Source organism: Coloeus monedula (assembly GCF_965178545.1).
Source record: "Coloeus monedula genome assembly, chromosome: 22".
Lineage (NCBI taxonomy): Eukaryota > Metazoa > Chordata > Aves > Passeriformes > Corvidae > Coloeus > Coloeus monedula.
This window is the reverse complement of record NC_138802.1, coordinates 1,768,785-1,790,342: the sequence shown is the minus strand read 5'-3', so window position 1 is coordinate 1,790,342 and position 21,558 is coordinate 1,768,785. Positions and strand designations below refer to the sequence as shown.

Genomic DNA, 21,558 nt, shown 5'->3' with positions numbered 1-21,558 from the left:
GGATGGAGATGCAGTGTTGGATAACACAGAGAGGCAGGGCTGAGGGGGTTCGGGGGAATTGATTTGTAAAACAGAGCTTGTGTATCATAGCAACAACTTGGGCCCTGCTGGAGGGGAGGGTTGGATGGGGTTTTGGGAGGGAGTTCTACCCTGTGAGGGTTAGATGGGATTTTGGGATTAAATCCTTCCCTGTGACGGTGGGGAGGCCCTGGGATGGATTTCCTGGAGAAGCTGTGGCTGCCTCATGCCTGGAAGTGTCCAAGACCAACCTGGGATAGTGGAAGATGACCCTGCCCATGGAATGAGATGAGCTTTTAGGTCCCTTCCAACCCACACCAGTGTGGGATTCTTTGTTTTCTCACTGAATTGACCCTAAATCAAAGCAGAATTCTCCAAATAACGGCAGGCACAGCTTCACTTAGGCAGGATGGGTGAGCAGGGATATAAAAAATGAAGTGGGAAGCTTTGGGCTGATCTCTCCCCACCCTTCCCTGCCTGGCAGAGTGCGAGGTGTCGGAGGAGAGCAGCGGGGAAGCCGAGATCGAGCAGGAGGCGTCGGATTTGGAGGATCTGAGGGAGCTGCACCCCGGCCTGCTGATGTACAGGGCAGCTCAGGCCCGGAACCTGCCCCTGATGGCAGAAGCTCTGGCCCACGGGGCCGAGATCAACTGGGTGAACGACGAGGATGAGAACAAAACCCCTCTGATCCAGGCTGTGAAGGGGGTACGTTGTGCTGGGAATGTGAGGCCTTGGCTCTGGTTTGGAGCACGGGAATTGTCCAGCCTGTGCATCCTGCTGGATAAATTGATGTGGAAATTCCTTTTCCCCCTCACCAGGGCTCCTTGATAGCCTGTGAATTCCTGCTGCAGAACGGGGCAGATGTCAACCAAAGAGACTCACGGGGCCGGGCCCCCCTGCACCATGCCACGTACCTGGGGCACACCGGGTGAGTCTGGCATGGGATCCAGAGCTGGATAACCCAGGGGGCTGGATAACCCAGGGGGCTGGATAATCCAGAACTGGATAACCCAGAATTGGATAACCCAAGGGGCTGGATAACCCAGAATTGGATAACCCAGGGAGCTGGATAACCCAGGGAGCTGGATAACCCAGGGGGCTGGATAACCCAGAATTGGATAACCCAGGGAGCTGGATAACCCAGGGAGCTGGATAACCCAGAACTGGATAACCCAGGGAGCTGGATAACCCAGAATTGGATAACCCAGAACTGGATAACCCAGAATTGGATAACCCAGAATTGGATAACCCGGAGTTGGATAATCCCCTCAGCCCAGAGAGCCAGGGCTGAGGGGGTTTTAGGGAATTGATTTGTAAAATATGGCTTTTAGAGCATATCAATGAATGTGGCACAGGGTTAGGTGGGATATTGGGATGAAATCCTTCCCTGTGTGGGTGGGGAGGGGCTGGGATGGAATTCCCAGAGAGGCTGTGGGTGTCCTATCCCTGGAAGTGCCCAAGGCCAGGTTGGAGCAAGCTGGGGTAGTGGGAGGTGTCCTTGCCTATGGAATGAGATGAGTTTTGGGATCCCTTCAACCCAAACCAGTGTGGGATTCTCTCTTTTCTCACTGAATTTACCCTAAATAAAGGCAAAACTCTACAAATACTGGCAGGCACAGCTTCACTTAGGCTGGCCTAAATCAGGAAACGCTGCAGAGAAAGGAATGGGGGTACAGGGGCCTGGTTATCCCCTTTGTGCCATCATGAGGGCAATTATCCTTAAGACAATCAAATCCATGGAATCATGGGATGGATAATTGCTCAAGGGTTGGATGCAAGCTCAGGGAGAGGAGGATGTGGGATCAGCAGGTTCAAACCTGACTTAACTGATTAAACAGCAGTTTAATCCCTCAATGTCCCTGCTGGGACACTGCAGGGACAGTAGGGACACCCTCAGGTGGAGACTCCTGGAATTCTGTGCCTCTGGAGCTGGAATTCCTGCCCTGAGGGCCCTTTGTGCCCCCGCAGGCAGGTGTGCCTGTTCCTGAAGCGCGGGGCCAACCAGCACGCCGTGGATGGGGACGGGCAGGACCCGCTGAGCATCGCCGTGACCGCGGCCAACGCCGACATCGTCACCCTGTGAGTGCTGCCGGGCCTCCGGGGCTGGGAGGCGCCGGGAAACGCCGGGAAGCACCGGGAAACACTGGGAAACACTGGGAAACAGCAGGCAGCACTGCCCGAGGACTGGGAAACACTGGGAAACACCGGGAAACACTGGGAAACAGCAGGCAGCACTGCCTGAGGACTGGGAAACACTGAGAAACAGCAGGCAGCACTGCCTGAGCACTGGGAAGCGCTGGGAAACACTGGGAAACAGCAGGCAACATTGCCTGAGGACAGGGAAACACTGCCTGGAGACTGGGAAACACTGAGAAACACTGTCTGGGGACTAGGGAACACTGCCTGGGGACTGGGAAACGCTGGGAACGACTGGGGAACACTGCCTAGGGACTGGGAAACACTGGGAAACCTTGGGAAACACTGCCCAGGAACTGGGAAACACTGGGGAACACTGCCTGGGGACTGGGGAACACCACTTGGGAACTGGGAAACACTGCCTGGAGATGCTGGGAAAAACTGGGGAACACTGCCTAGGGACTGGGAAACACTGTCTGGAGACTGGGGAGCACCACCTGGAAACTGGGAAACACTGGAAAACACTGGGAAACACTGCCTGGAGACTGGGAAACACTGGGAAATGCTGGGAAAGACTGGGGAACACTGCCTAGGGAGTGGGAAACACCAGGAAACCTTGGGAAACACTGCCCAGGAACTGGGAAACACTGGGAAACACTGCCTGGGGACTGGGAAACACTGCCTGGAGACTGGGGAACACCACCTGGGAACTGGAAAACACTGGGAAACGCTGGGAAAGACTGGGGAACACTGGGGAACACTGCCTGGGGACTGGGGAACACCACCTGGGAACTGGAAAACACTGGGAAACGCTGGGAAAGACTCGGGAACACTGGGGAACACTGCCTGGGGACTGGGGAACACCACCTGGGAACTGGGAAACACTGCCTGGAGACTGGGGAACACCACCTGGGAACTGGGAAACGCTGGGAAAGACTGGGGAACACTGCCTGCGGACTGGGGAACACTGCCTGGAGACTGGGGAACACCACCTGGGAACTGGGAAACACTGGGAAACACCGCCTGGGGACTGGGAAACACTGCCTGGGGACTGGGAAACACTGGGAAATGCCAGCAGCAGGGGAAGGAATAACCAAATCCTGCCCCCCGTGCTCTGTGTCCCGCCGCAGGCTGCGCCTGGCCCGGATGAACGAGGAGATGCGGGAAGCAGAGGGTCCCTTCGGGCAGCCGGGCCAATATCCCAGCAACAGCCCCACGGAGCTGCAGTACAGGAAATGCATCCAGGAGTTCATCAGCCTTAACATCGACGAGTGTTAGTGACGAGTCCCCATCCCCTCTGGTGCCCCAGAGCTGGGCTGAATCCCTGGAGAGCCCCATCCTTGGATATCTCGGTGTTTTCCTTGCAGATTGGTCTGTTGTTGATGCCTGCACCCCTCGGGTTGAGCTGCCCGCAGGAAGGCCAAGGGGGTCTTCCCTGTGAGCTTTAAGTTCTCATGCTTGACTACTGGATGGTTGATTTTTATGTTTTTTTGGAGTAGGAGCCTCCCAGGGCATAACCACAGACCTTGGCATGTGGGCTGGAATGTGTGGGAAGTGTGGGAGAGGAGCTTAGAGTTGGGAAAAAAAAAAAAAAAAGGAAAAAAAAAGAAAAAAAGAGAAGAAAAGGAAAAGCCCTCAGTGACCAGGAGAGAGCCACCAACACCAGGATCAGATGAAGCTGGCCCTGAAGAGTTGGCTTGGAATTTGGGCAGGGATTGTGGAGCCCTCAGCCTGCTGTGCCCCTGGGAGAACTCAGAGGTGCCCTCCCGGGCTGGTTTTGGGGCAGGGATGCTCCGAGCGGAGCGGGTGGCATCGGGAGCTCCTCACCTTTCACTGCTCTCAGGACTGAACCAGCCATGCTCCCCTCGTTTGCTGCCCTGGGTGCTTGGCTGCTCAAAGCCATAGCTGCCCTGCTTCCAGCAGCCATCCTGCAGCATTCCTGGAAGCAGCAGCGCTGATCCCTGGAGCTGGGAGAAGCTTGTCGCTGGCGATGGGCTCGGGGCAGGGAGGGGAAGCTGCTCCAGCTGCTCGGTGCGATCTGACTCCACTCGGTTCCCTGCTCCCTTCAGGTTTCTGTGGAGGAGAATTCCACTTGCATGAGTCCCCTCCGTGCTCTCCCCCCGCATGCTGGAGCATCTCAGCGGCTTTGGAGCTCCCCAGTTCCAGGGAGCAGCAGAATTTTGTGTTTCCCTCCTTTTTTTTCCCCAAGGTTTTTGGCTGGAGTGAGGGAATTTTCCTTGGAGCACTTTGTTGCTGTCTCGTGTGTCTGGAGCTGTCCCATCCCGTCTTGGGAGGGCTTAGGGAGCACGGGGACCTCTGGAGCCCTGTCTGGAGATTGGAGGCTCCTGTAGGAGCCTTTCCCCAACGTCCCCAGCTGCACCTGGCACCAGAGGTTGTCAGGGCTCGGGGGTGACATCCCTGCCTGGGCTCCAGGGTCAGGCCACAGTGCCTTATGGATCATCCCAGGATCTTGAGGGGCTCCAAGGAAACAAAGAATCGCAGGCAGAGTTTCCCACTCTCTGCACTCCATCGGCAGATCCACAATCCCATTTCTCATCCCATCCACTCTGGAATTCTTGATGTTTTCGCTTCCTGGCCGCTGCCCTGCTCAGAAACCTTGGGAGGGTTTGTTCCTGGGGCTGGAATTGTGTCCTCAGATATTGAGGGAACAGCTCCTCACCCTCAGGGGCTCAGCCAGCAGCCGTCCCACACAACAAAGAGCCTTCACTGGGTCTCTCTTGGCTCGAGGGAATTCCTGCTTCCTTAGGAAGGTGCTGTCCCAGGTTTTCCTGCAGCCAGGCTGCTCTTTCCTGCCTGTGCAATCTCGATTCCCACTGGAGCTTTGGGATGAGCAATTCCCAGGGCTGAGCTCTGCTCTCAGTGTCTGCTGCGAGTCTGGAATGGTCCTGGTGCAGTGCAAAATCTGCCCCCAGGGCCTCCTGTGCTTCCTTAAATCATGAACAATCTCCTTCCACTGATCATGGGGAATGAAAATTCCCCCTTTTTGGCTGTTCAGTGCCTGGGCTGGAAATCTCCTGTGGTCTTGGAGCAGGCAGTGCTCCCTCTGAACTCTCCTGAGTTGGAAGTGGAGGCTGAGCAGGGGCAGCTCCCGTGGCCCGTTCATCCCTGCCCAGCTCCGGCACCCTCAGGAGCGCCTCGGGAACACCCCTGGGATGAAGCAGAAATTGCTGCAATTCCATTTCAGAGAAGCTGGGATGGATAAACCCCTGAATTCAGAGGACAGCTCTGGGAGCAGAGATTGTAGCTCTGACAGTGGCTCCCTTAGCATTCCAGCTGTGGCAGGGCTGCTCCGGGGTCTCCTTCACTTTCCATTTAACATTCCCTGGATTTAACACCTCCGGCCCCCTGGGAGGTGTCACCAGCACTGCTGCCCCCTCAGTGTCTCCTGGGCAGGGACAGAAGCTCCTGGAGCTCCACTTTCGCTCCTTTGCTTCGGGCTTTGTCTTCTTTCTGACCCAAATCGCCTCAGATTTCGATGCCCCCCCCCCCCCCGCCCCGAGCAGGGCGCTGCCTTCACGGCCCCGTTTGTCACCTCTTCCTTGGCATTCCGGCCTCTTGGTCCTCCTGCTGCTGCTGCACTCGGTTTAAAAGCTTAAAACCAGGGTTTAAAAGTTTCAAAGCCAGCCCTGAGCAGTGCCCTGGCTGCTCCTGGCACGGCTGGGATGGGGTTGGAAGTGCTGCTACTCCCGCTCCCAAATCCACCCTCAAATCCGAGTCTGCCTTCAGCAGGACCCTGCTGTGCCCAGGGACATCCCCCACATCCCCCTGGGACACCTGGAGTGCTCCACAGATCCAAGATCCTGCTCTTCTTCCCGGCTTAGGAGCTGGGAGATTCCTGCAGGGGATTCCCTCTGCAATCGCACCCCGTTTTGTGCTGATCTGCATCACTTGGGGCGGTTTTTTGGTGCTGATTCCCCCTCGAGTCGTGCCCTTTCCACGCTGGGAATCTTTTCAGGGTACTTCGGAGCTCTTGAGAGTGAAGTTTCACCACTGCCATGGTCCTGCTCTGCTCATGGATTTCAGCACGGTTATTGTGGGGTTTTTTTTTTGACCTGTACAGCAACTTCAAACACCCCAATTGGTTTTCCCAGCTTTTTAGGAGGAGTTAGAAACCCGACTGATCCTTTCTGTGAGCCAAGGACAACCGTGGCTTCCACTTTTGGGTCGTTTTATTTCACTTTTTCTGGGAATTCTGGCCAGAAATCCTGGCCAGTTTGCTCCCTGGAAGCTCAGACTCACTGCTGGAGTAGATGAAGTTGAAAAAAAAATGTAAATATTGATGCAAAAAGCAGCGTCTTGCAAGACAATTGATCTATTTAACATGTATTGGTACTTTATTTAGAGTCAATGTATAAAGCAACTTTGTGCACTTTTCCTACCTGACAGTATTGGGGGGTTTTATGTTCTTTTGTTATGGGTTTTGTGCTGTCTTTTTTAATCAGTGGAATTGTTAAGTATTTAATTTATTCTTATTGATGTGCCCAGAGGACTAGTGCAATTTTTATTCAATACAGTTGGTCTGTATTTAATGTCAGGATTTTTTTTTTTTTTGTAGCATTGCTAGGGAATATTTTTCCAAACCTGCCTTTTTTTCCCTCCCCTAATTTTCCTTTCTTCCCCCCTTCCCTTTCTGTTTTCATCATGAGGCATTAAATGCCTCTAATTTGAGATATAACCCAACACTTGAGAACACCCTGCAGTCCCTACAACTGAAATTTCTCCAGGAAAAACACGCTAAGGAGGCACTTCTCCCTATTTTCTGTGTTTCTTTGATTTTTATTTTTGCTTGGGGGGTGTGGGGGGGGGTGTGTGCGCTCCAAACCTTGGAGGGGAGAGTGGGGAAGGTGCACAGAAAATTCATTTCTAGCCAAGGAAATGCATTTCCAGGCTCCGGGGAAGATGAGAAAATGAACATTTTCTTGGTTTTCCTGCCTCAAATGCAGCTGGATTTGTGTTGTACAACCCTGCTTGGAATATTTGCTGCCCAAAATTGCTGGTTTTTCACTCTCCCTTTTTTTTTCCCAAGGGTGTGTGAGTGTTTTCTCTGGACTTTAACCACATTTAACAGGAGGAATTTGCCTTTGTGTAGAAAGCAAAGTGCCAGGCACTGCCCAAAGCCCCCTCAGCCACCAGGATCCTCCATCCTTGGAATTTTCAGGGATCTGGGTGAATATTTCTCTCCCTATCCTCACTTTTATTTGACCAACCCTGTAACTAAGTGCCTGGACTTGGATCCAGTCTGGGTTTGGGTCTCTGGGTTTGGATCTCTGGGCTCTCATTCCAGGTGGGATGAGCTCAGCTTGTTGGATTTTTAAGCAACGCCTTCAGTGCTCCCTCTCCAGTGAAATCCAGGGAAGCCTCAGGTTATTTCAGTGTTGCTGCCTCTGAGATGGGAAATTTCTTGGAGTATTTTAAAGGAAAAACGTGGAGCTGGAAGATTTTATGCCTTTAACAAAAATAAAGTGTGACAAGCTGAGCTGTGATGGGCATAAAACGGAATTATTAAGGTTGGAAAAGCCCTCTGAGGTCATCAAATTAATGATGCTGCAGCTTCAAAGAGAGAACTGGAGGGAGGATTTTGGAATCAAGAGATCAGGAACATCTCAGAGCAGCAAACAAGGCCATGATTTATGCAAGAAAACCCCAGGAGCTCCTGAAGGAATGCACTGAATTCCTGCCCAGTGGCCCTGGCCATGGCTGTCCCCTGTGCTGGGCTGTCCCCTGGCCACGTGTCCCTCACTGCCCGGAGCATTTTTGCTTCCAACCAAAGACAGAACAGGCTGGGAGGTGACACTGAGCCCTGGGAGAGCTGGTGCCAACCCCGAGTGAGTGTGGGGTGGCACAGGGACAGCGGCGGGGCACCAAGGGGCTGAGGGAGAGGGGGGTTCTGAGGGGAAAAAGGGATTTTTTGGGGAGATTGCAGAACAGATGAGTGCTGTTTCCATAGGAATGGGGCTCGTATCCCTCATATCCCCAGGCTCCCAGGGAATTGGGGCTGTGCCAGGGGGAATGCAGCTGGATGGGGAGGGAATGAGGGGGGAGGTGTAGCCAAGGTGCTTCCCAAGGCACGAGGAGGACTGGGGATGGCAGGAGAGGACACCTGGGGTGGGACCTTGCTCCCAGGATGGAGCAGTTTGGGTGGAAATCTTCCTGTTCCCAGAGGTGGCACAGCAGGAGCGACCTGGGGCCACCTGAGCCAGGCTGGCCAGGGGCTGCCACAGCTTCCCTTGCCAACAGCACGGACAGGGACAGGTCCTGTGGCCACAGGGAGAGGCCGTTTTTGGCCAGGTCAGAGGTGCTTTAGCCAGGCCAGAGATCCTTTGGGGAGGTCAGAGATCCTTGGGCCAGGTCAGAGATCCTTGGGCCAGGCCAGAGGCCCTTGGGCCAGGTCAGAGGTGCTTTGGCCAGGTCAGGGACCCTTTTTGGCCAGGTCAGAGGTGCCTTGACCAGGCCACAGATCCTTCGGGGAGGTCAGAGGCCCTTGGGCCAGGTCAGAGGTGCCTTGACCAGGCCACAGATCCTTCGGGGAGGTCAGAGGCCCTTGGGCCAGGTCAGAGGTGCTTTGGCCAGGTCAGAGATGCTTCGGCCAGGCCAGGGACCCTTTTTGGCCAGGTCAGAGATCCTTTGGGGAGGTCAGAGGCCCTTGGGCCAGGTCAGAGGTGCCTTGACCAGGCCACAGATCCTTCGGGGAGATCAGAGATCCTTGGGCCAGGCCAGAGATCCTTGGGCCAGGTCAGAGATCCTTTTTGGCCAGGTCAGAGGTGCCTTGACCAGGCCACAGATCCTTCGGGGAGATCAGAGATCCTTGGGCCAGGCCAGAGATCCTTGGGCCAGGCCAGAGGCCCTTGGACCAGGTCAGAGATCCTTGGGCCAGGCCAGAGATCCTTGGGCCAGGTCAGAGGTGCCTTGACCAGGCCACAGATCCTTCGGGGAGGTCAGAGGCCCTTGGGCCAGGTCAGAGGTGCTTTGGCCAGGCCAGGGACCCTTTGTGGCCAGCCCAGAGGCCCTTTGTGGCCAGGCCGGAGCCCTGAGGGCTCTGCCCTCGCTGTAAATACGCCGCTGTCCCCCCTCCCCTCCCTCACCCTCCTGCTTTCGGTGCCACTTTGTACCAGGTTTTTTAATCCTTCTCCCCACACAGCCTGTGCTGCCCATACCTCTGGAAAACCAGATATTCTCTCTGTAATTACCTTTGTACAATTTCAAAGCTCTTGCTGTGCCGTCTGCCTTTTTTTCCTCCCCCCCTCTCCTCCTTTCTCTTCTATGGTCTCTTGAAGCACTGTTAATAAAAATCTGAATAAATCCTTCCCTTTCCTTCTTGGCTTTTATTGCTGGAGGCTTTCTTGCCTTGCTGCCTGGATTAACTGGATCTAAAATCCCTTTTTTAACCTGTTTCCCTTCTCCTCTGCACCCTCCAGGCTGAGCTGTGGGGCACTGAATGGCACATAAATATTCTGATTTTTTTTGCTGGGGTTTCTGTGACTCTCTGGTGGTGAAGATGATGATGATGATGATGACTCCAGGCTGCTCTGGAGGAAGGCTGGGACAAAAGGGACAGGCTCAGGTCACCCCTGCCCCATTCCACCCCTTCCTGTGCTGGATCCTGAGCTCTGTCCTTGCACTACGTGGAAAAATCCTCCTTTTTTTCCCCACACAGGGCAATCCTTCCCCGCTGGGTTCTCCCATCCTGTGTGTCTGTGGCAGAAAAATAAAAGAAGAAGGGAAAAAAGACCGGCCTGGCCTTGTGATTTCTGTCCTGCTTAGCACAGAGAACAAGGGCAGGAAGGGGAGATTTGGGGAATAATCTCTGGGTTTTTAATAGATCCCAATGATTTAATTCAGGGGGACTCATTCACTCAGTGGAAGAGTTAAATAAGGTGAATATTCTGAAATCAGGAGCATTTTTTAGGCATTTATGGGAGTAGAGCTGTGATATTACAATGAATTTATAGTTAGGGGATGTGGGGGATGCCTGCCCTGCTCCCACTGTCCCTTTCCCATTTATTTCACTGCTGTGTTTTCCTGCCTAAAATGGAGATTTTAGCTCAAACACCACCCCAAGGTGCACACTGCAGGCTGAGATGGGATTGCAGAAAAAGATTGACCCTTTTTCCTTAATTAACAAGAATTCAATGCTTAAATAGCTTCAAAAACCTGGGGCTGCTCTTTTATTACAACAGTGGGAGTCTTAAAATGGGAGTTCTAACAGATATTTCAGTGGGGTGCAGGAGGATCAGTGACCTGTTAGGATTTATCCATGATTTTATCAGCAGGAGCTCCCAGCAATTCCCTGTCCTGCTGCCTCCAGGGGACACAGCAGCTCTGAGTGAGGGTGGACACCGAATTCCTGGGATCTCTCCCTTCTCTCTCCCCCCCTGTGGGTTCATCACCAGGTAAAAATTACCCCAGAAAGTTCAAATGTGAAATCAGGGACGTCATTAATGGCATGAGGGTGCTTAATTACCCCCAGAATTGCAGCACAAACCATCCCTGCCCAGGAGGTTCTGTCCTGGGACACCTGAACTCTGTGCCTTCACCTGGGCCTTGAGTTTTGTTTGGTTCCTGCTCCAAGCAGCTCTGAAAAATCGGATTTGACCTGGCTCTGGATTTATCCCCTCCCCTGGCGTTCATTCCTGTGGGGTTTTGTCACTGACTCCCTCTGGGGCCTGGATTTTTGCTGGAAGGGCCCAGCTCAGGTGGAAAAAGCTCCATTTGGGGCAGGTGCTGATGTCCCAAGCCCTCAGGGGTGACCCTAAAGCAGAATTTGGGGGGCTGATTGCCCAAGCCAGCAGGCTGGGGGAGGTTCTGGAATAAAGAGGAGTCTCCTAAACTCAAAATTAGTCCCTGCTCTCAGTGCAGAGAGCTCTGAGCTACCTCAGACTGGTTGGTTGTGCTTCCAGGAGCTCAGAATCCATTTTATCCCACTAAAGGTGGCAGATTTTCCCCATCCCTGTCCTGAATTCCCAGCCCTCCTGTGCCAAATCTGACCACGAGACCAGAAATCACCTCCTGACCCCTGGGCCAAGCATTTGATGCTCTGCCCCCAAATTGGCTCCTCCTGGAATTAAATTCCATGATGCAGTGATTTTTTTGGGGGCATTGAAGCCAGGATTAAGCAAATCAAACAAAATTAAGGCTCAAAATCAGGTTGGGGCTTGGCTCTCAGTGAAGCCAGCAGCAAACTGAGGTCCCAAAATCATAATTTGGCTTTGTACATTCAGGTGTCTGGGCATTTAAGATGTTTAGAAACAACAGTCAGGCAAAAATGAACCCAAATATCAGCTGAAGGCAAAACAAAGTCACAAAGAACTCCCCAAATCTGTATTCCAGAGCCTTTTATTATTAAAAAAATTTTTAAAAAACAAAGCTTTTTGGGTTTCTTGTTTCCTGCAAGTCATAAACAAGGTTCCAACAGAGTAAAATGCTCCTGTGCAAAGTCACCATCAAAAATAAAGCTGTTTTTTGTATTTTATGTACAGATAAATTACTGTCAAATATTAACATGATCTCTATTTGTAAACGGGCTGCAACAAAAACGCAGCACTGTGGCACCTTCCACAGAAATCGGATGCTTTTTCTGGCACCTAAAAAAGTTCCCAACCCCATTTTCTTCTCTTTTCTTTCCCCCTGGGAGAGTCAGACCCACTGGGAGTGACCTGGGGTGAGTCCAGAAGCATCTCAGCAGCAGCATCCTGAGCCTTGGCCTCAAATGGCAGCAGGAGAAGTTTCCTCTGCCTCTTGCCCTCCCTTCCCAGCCCCAAATCCTGCAAGGGTGAGGAGGTGTCTGGGAATTCAGGGTGGAATCAGAGCCCCCTCTTGCTTTGATCCCCTCAGGACAACCCTGGATGTGAATCATGGGGCCAGGGAATGGTTTGGGGTTGGAAGGGGCCTAAAACCCATCCCATTCCAACCCCCTTTCCACTGTCCCACACACTGGAATTCTTCCCATGAAAAGCCAGTTCTGGAGGAGGTTTGTGAAATGTAGCTGGGCCTGGCTGGAGCCACAGAGGGGTTTCCTCACCAGGATTTATAAATTAAAGCTGGGAGCAGCCTTTGATGAGGATTCCCACAACAGAAGTGCAGCTTCCCCTTCCCAGAGACTCCCTGGGATCCAAAATCTCTGGCTGCAGGACTCAGGCATGTGCAGGGGGAACCTGCAGTGGCTGAGGGAGCACTGCCATGCTCAGCTGTGGATCCAGGATGTCCCTGTTCCCTTTCCAGCAGCATCAGGTGAATTCCAAGCTGCCATGCTCAGCTGTGGATCCAGGATGTCGCTGGCATCCTTCCCACAGCCTTAAGGGAATTCCAAGCCTCTCCATGCTCACAAAAGCCCCTCAGCTCTTCACTCCTGTCCCAAATCCTCCTCCTTGGTGCACCCAAACCCATCCAGCAGCACCTCTGGGCACCTCTGGGGCAGGGGCTGCAGCTGCAGCTCCCCTGTGCTGTCCCTCATTCCAGAGGGTCGGGCACCCTCCTCTCCTTTCCCAGGCTCTTCCTGCACCACCCTGTAGTTCTCCAGGGCCAGGCTGACACTGGGGATGGTGGGAGAGACCCTCAGGGTCTTCTTGGCCCTGAGCCTTTGGTAGCAGAAGAGGAGGGACAGGACCAAGGTGTCCACGAGCAGCTCGAACATCTCCACCACCGACAGCACCGAGGAGCCGAACCAGAGGCTCCACTGGCTCCCCATGCTGGACAGCAGCAGGTTCTCCTGGGGGAAAAATCCAAAGTTTTCTTTATCAGGCACAGCAGAGCTCTGGGAACAGGAATTTTGCTGTTGGCACCCAGGGAGAATCGATGGGATTGTGGAAAAAGTGCAACTCCCTAAGTTTTCCTCAAGGAGGAGAATCCCATGGTGGCAGCTGTTAAAAGCCCTCCCTCCACGCACCCCAAGCACCCCAAAAGAAAGGCAGGGGACAGAGTTTGGGGTGATGGAACCTACTGAGAGCAGAGGAGACTCGTTGACAGCCTGGTAGTTGAGCTGCTGGTAGAAGATGGTGACCTTGGCAATGTCCTTCCTGCAGGGCACAGAGGAGCAGTTGGCACTGGGGGGGCATTCCCTGGCTGGGAGGTGCTGCTGCTGCTCCAGGCTTTTGGGAAAAAAGAGCTTCCCCCACCCACACCAACTGAACCCTGAGGTTGTTCAACCAGAACTTGGAAAAAACCTCAGTATTTTAGAGTTTTGTGAAGAAAAATTGGGAGTTGATTGGATTTTCCTGCCCATTTTCCTCTTGCCCTCCCTTGGCAGCCCCAAATCCTACAAGGATGAGGAGTTTATCCCTGGTTTTACCTGTTGCTGGTGGAGTTGTAGCCATTCTGGTGCCTCAGAGCCTGGCGGATCCAGTCCTGCAGCAGAGGTTGGTTGTTATTGGAATATTTGTGATTGGAATATTTGTGATTGGAATCCTCATTTTTATTGGAATGCTCATTTTTATTGGAATGTTTGTCACTGGAGCCCCACCTCCTGAGGTTTTTTATGTTTAACACTTTTAAAACTGCAGTTTTTAAGCACTAAAATGTCAGTTTTGAACAATTAAAAAGGCTGTAATTGATTGATTGATAACATAAAGGGAGAGCTATCAAATCCAAGCAATATTTGCCAGGATATCAAGGAAAAACTGAATTTTGAGGTGTTCACAACATTAAATTCTGCCTTTAAAGGCAACCCCACCACACAGTTCCCTCTTTTAAAACATCCTGACTGGATTTGCATCTCCATCATCACTCAGGTGAGTTAATTACCTACTCATTAGAACATGAGAAATGAGGAGTTTGCACCTCCCAAACAGCCACAGCAGGGCTCCCACTGGGAGCAGAGCCAGGAACTCCAGTTTGGGGTGGGAACTGAGGGGATTGCTCAAGGAATTTGGGAATTAGAACAGGATTGAAGGAATTAGAACAGGACTGAAGCTCTGCGCTGTGGGAGCTGTCCCTGCCCGTGGAAGGGGTGGAATAAAATGAGATTTAAGATCCCTTCCAACCCCTTCCCAAACAGTCTGGGATTGTATCCTTCTGTTTAAGCACAGGATCATTCCCCTAGGCCCAGCTTTTGGGTGAGTTTGCTCGGAATTCAGGGGTTTTGTGCAGTACCTGGGATTTTGCTGAGGGCCACTTGGCTGTCCCAGCTGAGACCTTGTACAGGGATTCCCTGAGGAGAGAAAAAGCAGAGATGTTCACCATGGGGGAATTTAACAATGCAGAAAATTCCTGGGGCAGCTCTTGAGAACCCTCCTAAGTCAGCTCACAAAACAAAACCAGAGGTTGCCTGAAAATTGTTCAGGTAAATCAGAATGGTTCCCAAGTCCTGATAACACTGGGATGCACCCAAAATGAAAACATCTGACACTTTGTTTTAAAATTATCTTTTCATTTTGAAATTGGCAGTAAAAAAGGTGAAAATAAAGAATTCCAGGCTGAAAAGTGACACAAAGAGTTTGGGTTGGGCCTAATTAAACATTTCAGGGTGATTTAAATCTCTCTGGTGTCACAGATAAAGCTCTGATTTAATTTAATTGAATTTAATGCTCTCATCTTTTTGCTTTCTCAGCTCTGGGGTGCAAACATCAAACTGGAATCTCCCAATGCCAGTGGATCCATGAATTTTCCACTGAATTCCCTGCAGTTCCAGGTGTGTTTTCCCTTGCTGAGCCCTGCTTTTGGGACTCACCTGCACGGCTTGGGGCACTGGTCAAAGCAATTCAGGTGGTGATTCCTGAGCCTGTTGTAGAGCTGGTAAAAGCAGTGACCTGGAAAAAGGGATGGAAGGAACAGGCTCAGAGATTTCCTGAGCCTTTGGAATGATTCCAGAGGGGCACCAGAGTGCCAGGCACGGATCTGATCTGCTGAGGATGGGCCAAGCTTAAGGAGCAGAGGATTTAGGCAGAGATTTTGAATCATAATCCGAATTCAGAGCTTAAAATCATAAAACCACAGAATCCTGGGTTAGAAGGACCTTAAAGATCAATTCCCACCTCCTGCCCAGGCAGGGACCTTCTCCTGTCCCAGGGTGCTCCAAACCTGGCCTTGGACATTTCCAGGGATGGGGCAGCCATAAAATCCCTGGGAATTCCATCCCAGGGCCTCCCCACCCTCCCAGAGAGGGATTTCATCCATAAATTTCCTACACCAGCACAGTGCTGAGGAGATGAAGGAGTTTAACCCTATATGAATGCCCTTAATCAGGATTTTTAAGCACTACTTGATATCCAAATGCCCAGAAAAGTGCCAGGGATCCAGCTGGGATTCAGGGATTCAAGGAATATCTGGAAAACACTCTGAGGGACAGGGTGGGGTCACTGGGGTGTCTGTGCAGAGCCAGGAGTTGGCTCAGTGATCCTGTGGGTCCCTTGGAAGTCAGGATATTCTGTGAGTCCACGAATCCATGTGAGGGAAGAGCCTCAGCAGAGCTTGGGCACAAAGTGGGAGTGATCCAAGGAGTCCCAGCAGCAGAGAGGGATTCAGGAATGTGTCCCCTTTTGCAGGAAAAGCTCTTACCCCAGGCAGGCTGCTTGTTGTAGTCACAGTACTCAGCCCCAGCAGGCAGGGGGTAATAATAATACCCACAGCCACACTCCTGAACCATGATGTGCTGGAAGCAGGAATGCAGGCAGGCCTGGAAAAGAAAGAAGGCAAAAAAGAAAAAAAATTGGATAAACCAAAGAAAACTCCCAATCTGTAGGATGCAGCTCTTAGGAGACAAGGCACAGATTTTGTTACAGCAAAAAGGCACCAGCCACGAGGATGGGAAAGGTTTCCACTCCTCATTGCTTGGCTTTACCCCTGCAAATGCTGTTGGAGAATTTTCCCAGCTCCCTTTTCCGTGATGCTCAGTGACATCTCAGTGAAACAGCCCAGAAAAACAGAGCCAGGAGCAATTCCTGACACAAATAAAGCCCTGATGGGCAAAAATATCCTCCTAGAACACTTCAGCTGCCTTGAGTGCTCCCTGCCTCGTGTGAGAAGAGCCCCAGGTCTGGCTCTGGGGATCCTCCACTCATTCCAGCACATCCCAGATTGTAACTCCTTTTTGGGAGCTCCTTTTGGATGGGCAGGGATCTCTCTGTTACCTCCAGCAATGAAACTGCTGAGCCAGGAGAGCTCCCTGGACAGGAAGGAATGAGCTGCTCGCTCCTCATCCAGCCTGGCTGAGCTGGGCTGGGCTAAGCTGGGCTCAGCCAGGCCTGAGGCTGTACCTGCAGGGTGTAGGAGTTGTTGTAGAGCAGTTTCACATCCACATCATCCCCATTAGTTGTGCATTTGCCATAATTGCCACCCAGGCGATTCACCTCGTCCTGTGGGGACAGAAAAGAGGCCTGGGTGATTAGCAGTGTTAATTGGGGCCAGCCAGCACCCTCTGAGCTTCACTGGAGGGAGCAGGGAAGGGCAGGGAGGGCAGGGAATTAAATGAGCAGCAGAGCTGGACCTGGATAAAAACCACAGGGAGTGACAGGGGAAAGGTGGGAGAGTGCAGGGGAATCCCAGAGTATTGGGAGGGACCCACAGGGATCACCCACAGCTCCTGGCCCTGCCCAGGACACCCCAAAATCCCACCCTGTGCCTGAGAGTGTTATCCAAACATTCCTGGAGCTCTTGGGGCCGTGCCCATTCCCTGGGGAGCCTGGGCAGTGCCCAGCAGCCTCTGGGGGAAGAACCTTTCCCTGGTCTCCAGCCCAACCCCTCCTGATTCAGTGGCTCAGCTGACCAACAGCAACACATCCTGTCCAAATAAATCCCTCCTGGATGTTTGTCCTGATCCCAATTCACCCAGGCAGCTCTTTGGGAAGAGCTGGGATGGGACTGGAGAGGTGCAAAACCCTCAAAAGTGTGAATCAAACGAGGCTCCAACATTTTGAGAGCTGAAAGGCCACGTTTGGGACCATTTGATTTGGCCCTGAGCACAGTGAAGCGAGGAAGGAGAGGAGCCTGAGGCTGCTGTGCGTCCCTGTGCCAGCAGGAGGGACATTCCCAGCCCCGGGGCAGTGCCAGACCTGCTGGATGCCGATGGTGGTGGCGATGCCCGGCCGGATGTCGAAGCCCTCGTGCTCCAGGAACGGGGTCTGGTTGTGGTTGTGGATCATCACCTTCACCCCCGCCACCGTGGACAGCAGGGGGATGTGATCCTTCTGCTCTGCCCTCAGGATAAGGGACAGCCCTGGCAAGCAGAGAGAGAGAAGTGTGGGACAGCTCGGGGTGAAAGAAGAACATCCTGAACTGTCAGCATGGATCAAATCCCTCACGGAAGAGCCATTTTTATTCCTTAGAAACCTGGTGGCAATGACACCTATTCCAAACCTTCAACAATCCCATAATACTCTGCAACAACGACTGTAAGAATATTCTGCTCGAAAACAAAAAGAATATTCTGCTTTTTTAAGCCCAGATGTGCCTGGCATGGCTGTCACCTGTGGCAAGCCAATAATCTGTGCCACCAGACCAAAAAGGAGGCCTCAACATGTCAGTAAATCCTACACAGAAGCCATATTTAATTAATTCTATTAATTAATGCCCTTTCCCCCAGTTTGGCAGGTCACTCACCATAAGGAATTCCTGGTTTTGTGGCTGTCCAGAAGGGATCTGTCCCCTTGCTGTTAAAAGTGTAGCAGCTCCCAAAAACTGGGTGGTGGAAGTGAACATAATCACTAGAACCGAGAGAGATCAGATGGGGTTTTAATGCTGAGTGTGGCAACACCTTAATTTAAAGCAGGATGCGTTTGGGATAACGGGAATGAGCTGTTAATTGCCTGCAAATCCCAATCTCCACACACCTGGGCCTGCAGGGCTCCCCATCGTACTGGCAGGAGTAAACCATGTCCTCGATGTGCTCCTCGTGCTGGGAGATGTTGATGATCACGGGCAGCTGGGACATGATGTTCATGTAGTGGAACCTGTACCACTCCAGGATGGCATCCATGCCCGAGGAATAGGTCTTGTAGAAGCAATTCCCACCTGTGGAATTGCACTGGGAGAGAGGGAAAGGCTCAGGGTGAGGCTGACAGGTCACAGGGAAAAGGAAATGCTGGAGACAGGGGTGAGGGGAATCTCTGTTTTCCCACAAAGTGAAAATTCTGATTATTTCAGGAGTTTTCTCCTTGGAGCTGCTCCATCTTAGGGGGAAGGAGGCAGGAGGAGGGAGCTGAAGCTTGGGAGGAGGGATGACAGGGCTGGGAATTCTCTGCAGCTCATGAATCATGAGCAGAGCCCAGAGAGGCTTTCTCTGTTCTTACTCAGGGGAACACCCACAGGTTCTGGGGAAAGTTTGCCTAGTCAAGGACTCCAGGACAGGGCAGGGGTTCAATAATCACCCCAAAAGTGCTGGTGAAGGACTCCAGGACAGGGCAGGGGTTCAATAATCCCCCCAAAATTGCTGGTGAAGGACTCCAGGACAGGGCAGGGGTTCAATAATCACCCCAAAAGTGCTGGTGAAGGACTTCAGGACAAGGCAGGAGTTCAATAATCATCCCAAAATTGCTGCTCTTTCCAGCCACATCAATCCCAGCTTCTGTTCCTGGGTCAGCACAAACTGATGGACAGGGATGGATTGAGGCAGGAATGGATGGAATAAGACAGGGATGGATGGGATGAGGCAGGGATGGATGAACTGTCCTGAAGCATCCCCAATCTCTCATTACCCAGCTCTGAAATCATCTCTTTTTTCATTCTTTTTGGGGGTTTTTTTAAATGTACCTTTAAAGGCCCTGAGCAGCCTCACCTGGAACTTCCACCCACACTTCCAGGAGCAAATTTAAGCCCAGATGGGGATCCCAGCCCTAATTTGGGCAGTGGGACTGGGCTGCTGCCTCATCACAGACTCAATTTCTTATCCTGATCTTAAATTTCCCTCAGCTCCACAATTTCCCTGATGAGCTGGACTCTTGATTGGACCTGGACACCACTCAGGTATTTTGGGGTGAATCCCCATCCTGCCCTGCTGGAAGGCTCCCTCTATCCATGAAGGAACACCCAGAGCTCCTTTCCCTGCCTGGCTCCCAGTGAAATCCTGCCAGGACCCCACTCACCAGCCTGAAGCCCACGCTGGAATGTTTCTTCCCTGACCTGAGGTCCGACATCCTCAAGAGGGAGAAGTTTTGGCTCAGCTTGAAGCCCGACCTGCTGAGGTTGGCCAAACCCTGGACGTGGATATTCCTGTCATTCATGTGGAATAACCTGGCTGAGGTGTTGATTCCATACAAGAAGGTGATGGATTCCTCTGCCATGCGATCCAGCTGCACCAGGTGCTCACTGACCAGCTCAAACCTGCCAGGAACAGAAGGAATTTGGGAACATTCACATTTCTATCAGAAAAAAAAGCACTTTGTGCCCTCACAGGATCCATGGAAAGGTTGTTCCTTGAAGTCTGGGGGAGAATATCTGGGAATTCTGGTGCCAATGCTCAGCAATAATTTATCAGCAGCTCCAGTGGCTGAATTTCCAGTTGTTGGAAACCTCAGACCTTGCAGCTGTGCAGAGCTGCACAAACTGGCCTTTCTGTCAGCAATTAGCTAATTATTCCAAGGCAATTACATAATTCCTTCACTATGTAACATGAAACTCCGTGCTAACTCGCCCCTGTCGCGTGAGCCTCATTGGACAAGCAGAGCCACACAGAATTCCATGGGGTTTGCCTCATTTACTGTGTTATTTCCATGTTTCTGTGGGACACCCAGGAGAGCTGCCTCTGACACGCACCATCCCAGAGCTCAGGAGCTGACTTAGGAAGGAATCCATGGAGCAGCCCCATTTTTCAGGGAAAGGCTGATTTTATCAGAGCCCAAAATCAGCCAGCAGCTTCCACCAAGTGCCTGGGCTCCGTTCCCTCTGTCCTGACTCAGCGCATGGAATTCACTGCTACAAGTCCTTGCACAATTCCCAACAAGATCTTTATCTGGAAACCAGTTTGGAAACAACAACAACAGTCCCTTTCCAGCTGGGGCAGGCACAGAGACCTGGCTGCTTCTCCTGTGGGATGCATCCCAAACCTTTGGGACCATCCACGTGTGAGGGGAAGCAGATGGGGATGGCTGAAGGCAGAGAGATCCCTCTGTCCCTCCTGGGGGATGCACCCCAAACCTTCCCAAACCTTTGGAACCATCGAGGTGTGCTGGGAAGGAGCCCAGATCACCTGTAGGGATCCTGGGGATGCATCCCTGACCCTTCCCAAAGCTTTGGGACCATCCAGGTGTGCTGGGAAGCAGCCCAGGTTACCTGTAGGGATCCTGGGGATGCATCCCTGACCCTTCCCAAAGCTTTGGGACCCTCCAGGTGTGCTGGGAAGCAGCCCAGGTTACCTGCAGGGATCCTGGGGATGCATCCCTGACCCTTCCCAAAGCTTTGGGACCCTCCAGGTGTGCTGGGAAGCAGCCCAGGTTACCTGTAGGGATCCTGGGGATGCATCCCTGACCCTTCCCAAAGCTTTGGGACCATCCAGGTGTGCTGGGAAGCAGCTCAGGTTACCTGTAGGGATCCAGGTTGCAGATGGTGATGGCTGGGAACATTTTGGGCTCGGAGTGCATGGACATGGTGAGCACCACGGGGTAGGCCAAGTACTGGCTGAACATGAGGGCAAACTGCCAGTAGAGCATGCCAAAGCTGGCCAGCAGCAGCAGGGTCCAAAAAGCCGTTTTCATGCGGTTGCTGTCGGAGCACACGAGGCGGATGGTGCCGTGGATCGTGGTGTTTTTGCAGAAAAACTCAAACATCTCCTTGAAGGAGTCGTAAAACTCGATCAGGCCTTCCTGCCTCTCTTCCTCTCCTCGTGCCAGCTCCTGCTCCATCCTCTAAGTGTCTTTCTGGGCATGGAAAAGATGGAAAAAACCTTATTAATCTGAGGGGAAGACTCTTCTGAACAGGTCTTTTCCAAAGAGGCGTCTTCCAAAGAGCCTCCCTTGGTGGGAGAATTCAGAGTGGGAAGAACATCATGGAATCCATGAGGGGAAAAAAACCCAGATGAACACACCAAAGAGACCTTTTCCAAAGAAGCCTCTTCCAAAGAGCCTCCCTTGGTGGGAGAATTCAGAGTGGGAAGAACATCATGGAATCCATGAGGGGGAAAAAAGATGAACACACCAAAGAGACCTTTTCCAAAGGGGTCTCTTCCAAACAAGCCCCAAATGGGTTTGCAATCAGAAAAACCCAACAAGAACTGAGCAGAATCTGGATCCAGGCAGGAGCAAAGAGCTCAGGCTGTGCTGCTGCTGCTGAAGAAACACGAGGTGTTTGCCCACAGTTCCATAGGATTTCTCTGCCAGTGTGGGTTTGTGAGTAATGCTGGGAAGTCTGAGGCCAAAAAGGGTGGGGAATTTTTGTCTTTCTAAGAACTCCAAGGAGCAGGGTTGAATCCTGAAGTGTTGACTCATTGGGCATCCATACAGATTTATAAATCATGAGTAGGGG

At 52.2% G+C, this 21,558-nt stretch overlaps 2 protein-coding genes across 2 annotated transcripts in view; one reads left to right on the top strand and one right to left on the bottom strand.

Annotated features, from left to right (window-relative positions):
* ACAP3 (ArfGAP with coiled-coil, ankyrin repeat and PH domains 3) overlaps positions 1 to 3,548 on the top strand; it is a 66,727-nt gene extending 63,179 nt beyond the window's left edge. Inside the window, exons 21-24 of the mRNA XM_082295669.1 lie at positions 503 to 723; positions 837 to 946; positions 1,987 to 2,097; positions 3,285 to 3,548. Of these exons, the coding sequence (XP_082151795.1) occupies positions 503 to 723; positions 837 to 946; positions 1,987 to 2,097; positions 3,285 to 3,432 (590 nt within the window). The 3' untranslated portion in view covers positions 3,433 to 3,548. The remainder of the gene's footprint in view (positions 1 to 502; positions 724 to 836; positions 947 to 1,986; positions 2,098 to 3,284) is intronic.
* Positions 3,549 to 12,514: 8,966 nt separating this feature from the next.
* SCNN1D (sodium channel epithelial 1 subunit delta) lies at positions 12,515 to 20,939 on the bottom strand (the record flags this gene model as incomplete). Its single annotated transcript, XM_082295575.1, has 12 exons — positions 12,515 to 12,880; positions 13,112 to 13,187; positions 13,460 to 13,515; positions 14,260 to 14,317; positions 14,837 to 14,915; positions 15,664 to 15,781; positions 16,362 to 16,460; positions 17,157 to 17,320; positions 17,704 to 17,807; positions 17,934 to 18,127; positions 19,185 to 19,422; positions 20,620 to 20,939. 12 exons carry the CDS (start codon positions 20,937 to 20,939, stop codon positions 12,515 to 12,517), a joined length of 1,872 nt encoding a protein of 623 aa, XP_082151701.1.
* Between the last annotated feature and the right edge of the window lie 619 nt (positions 20,940 to 21,558).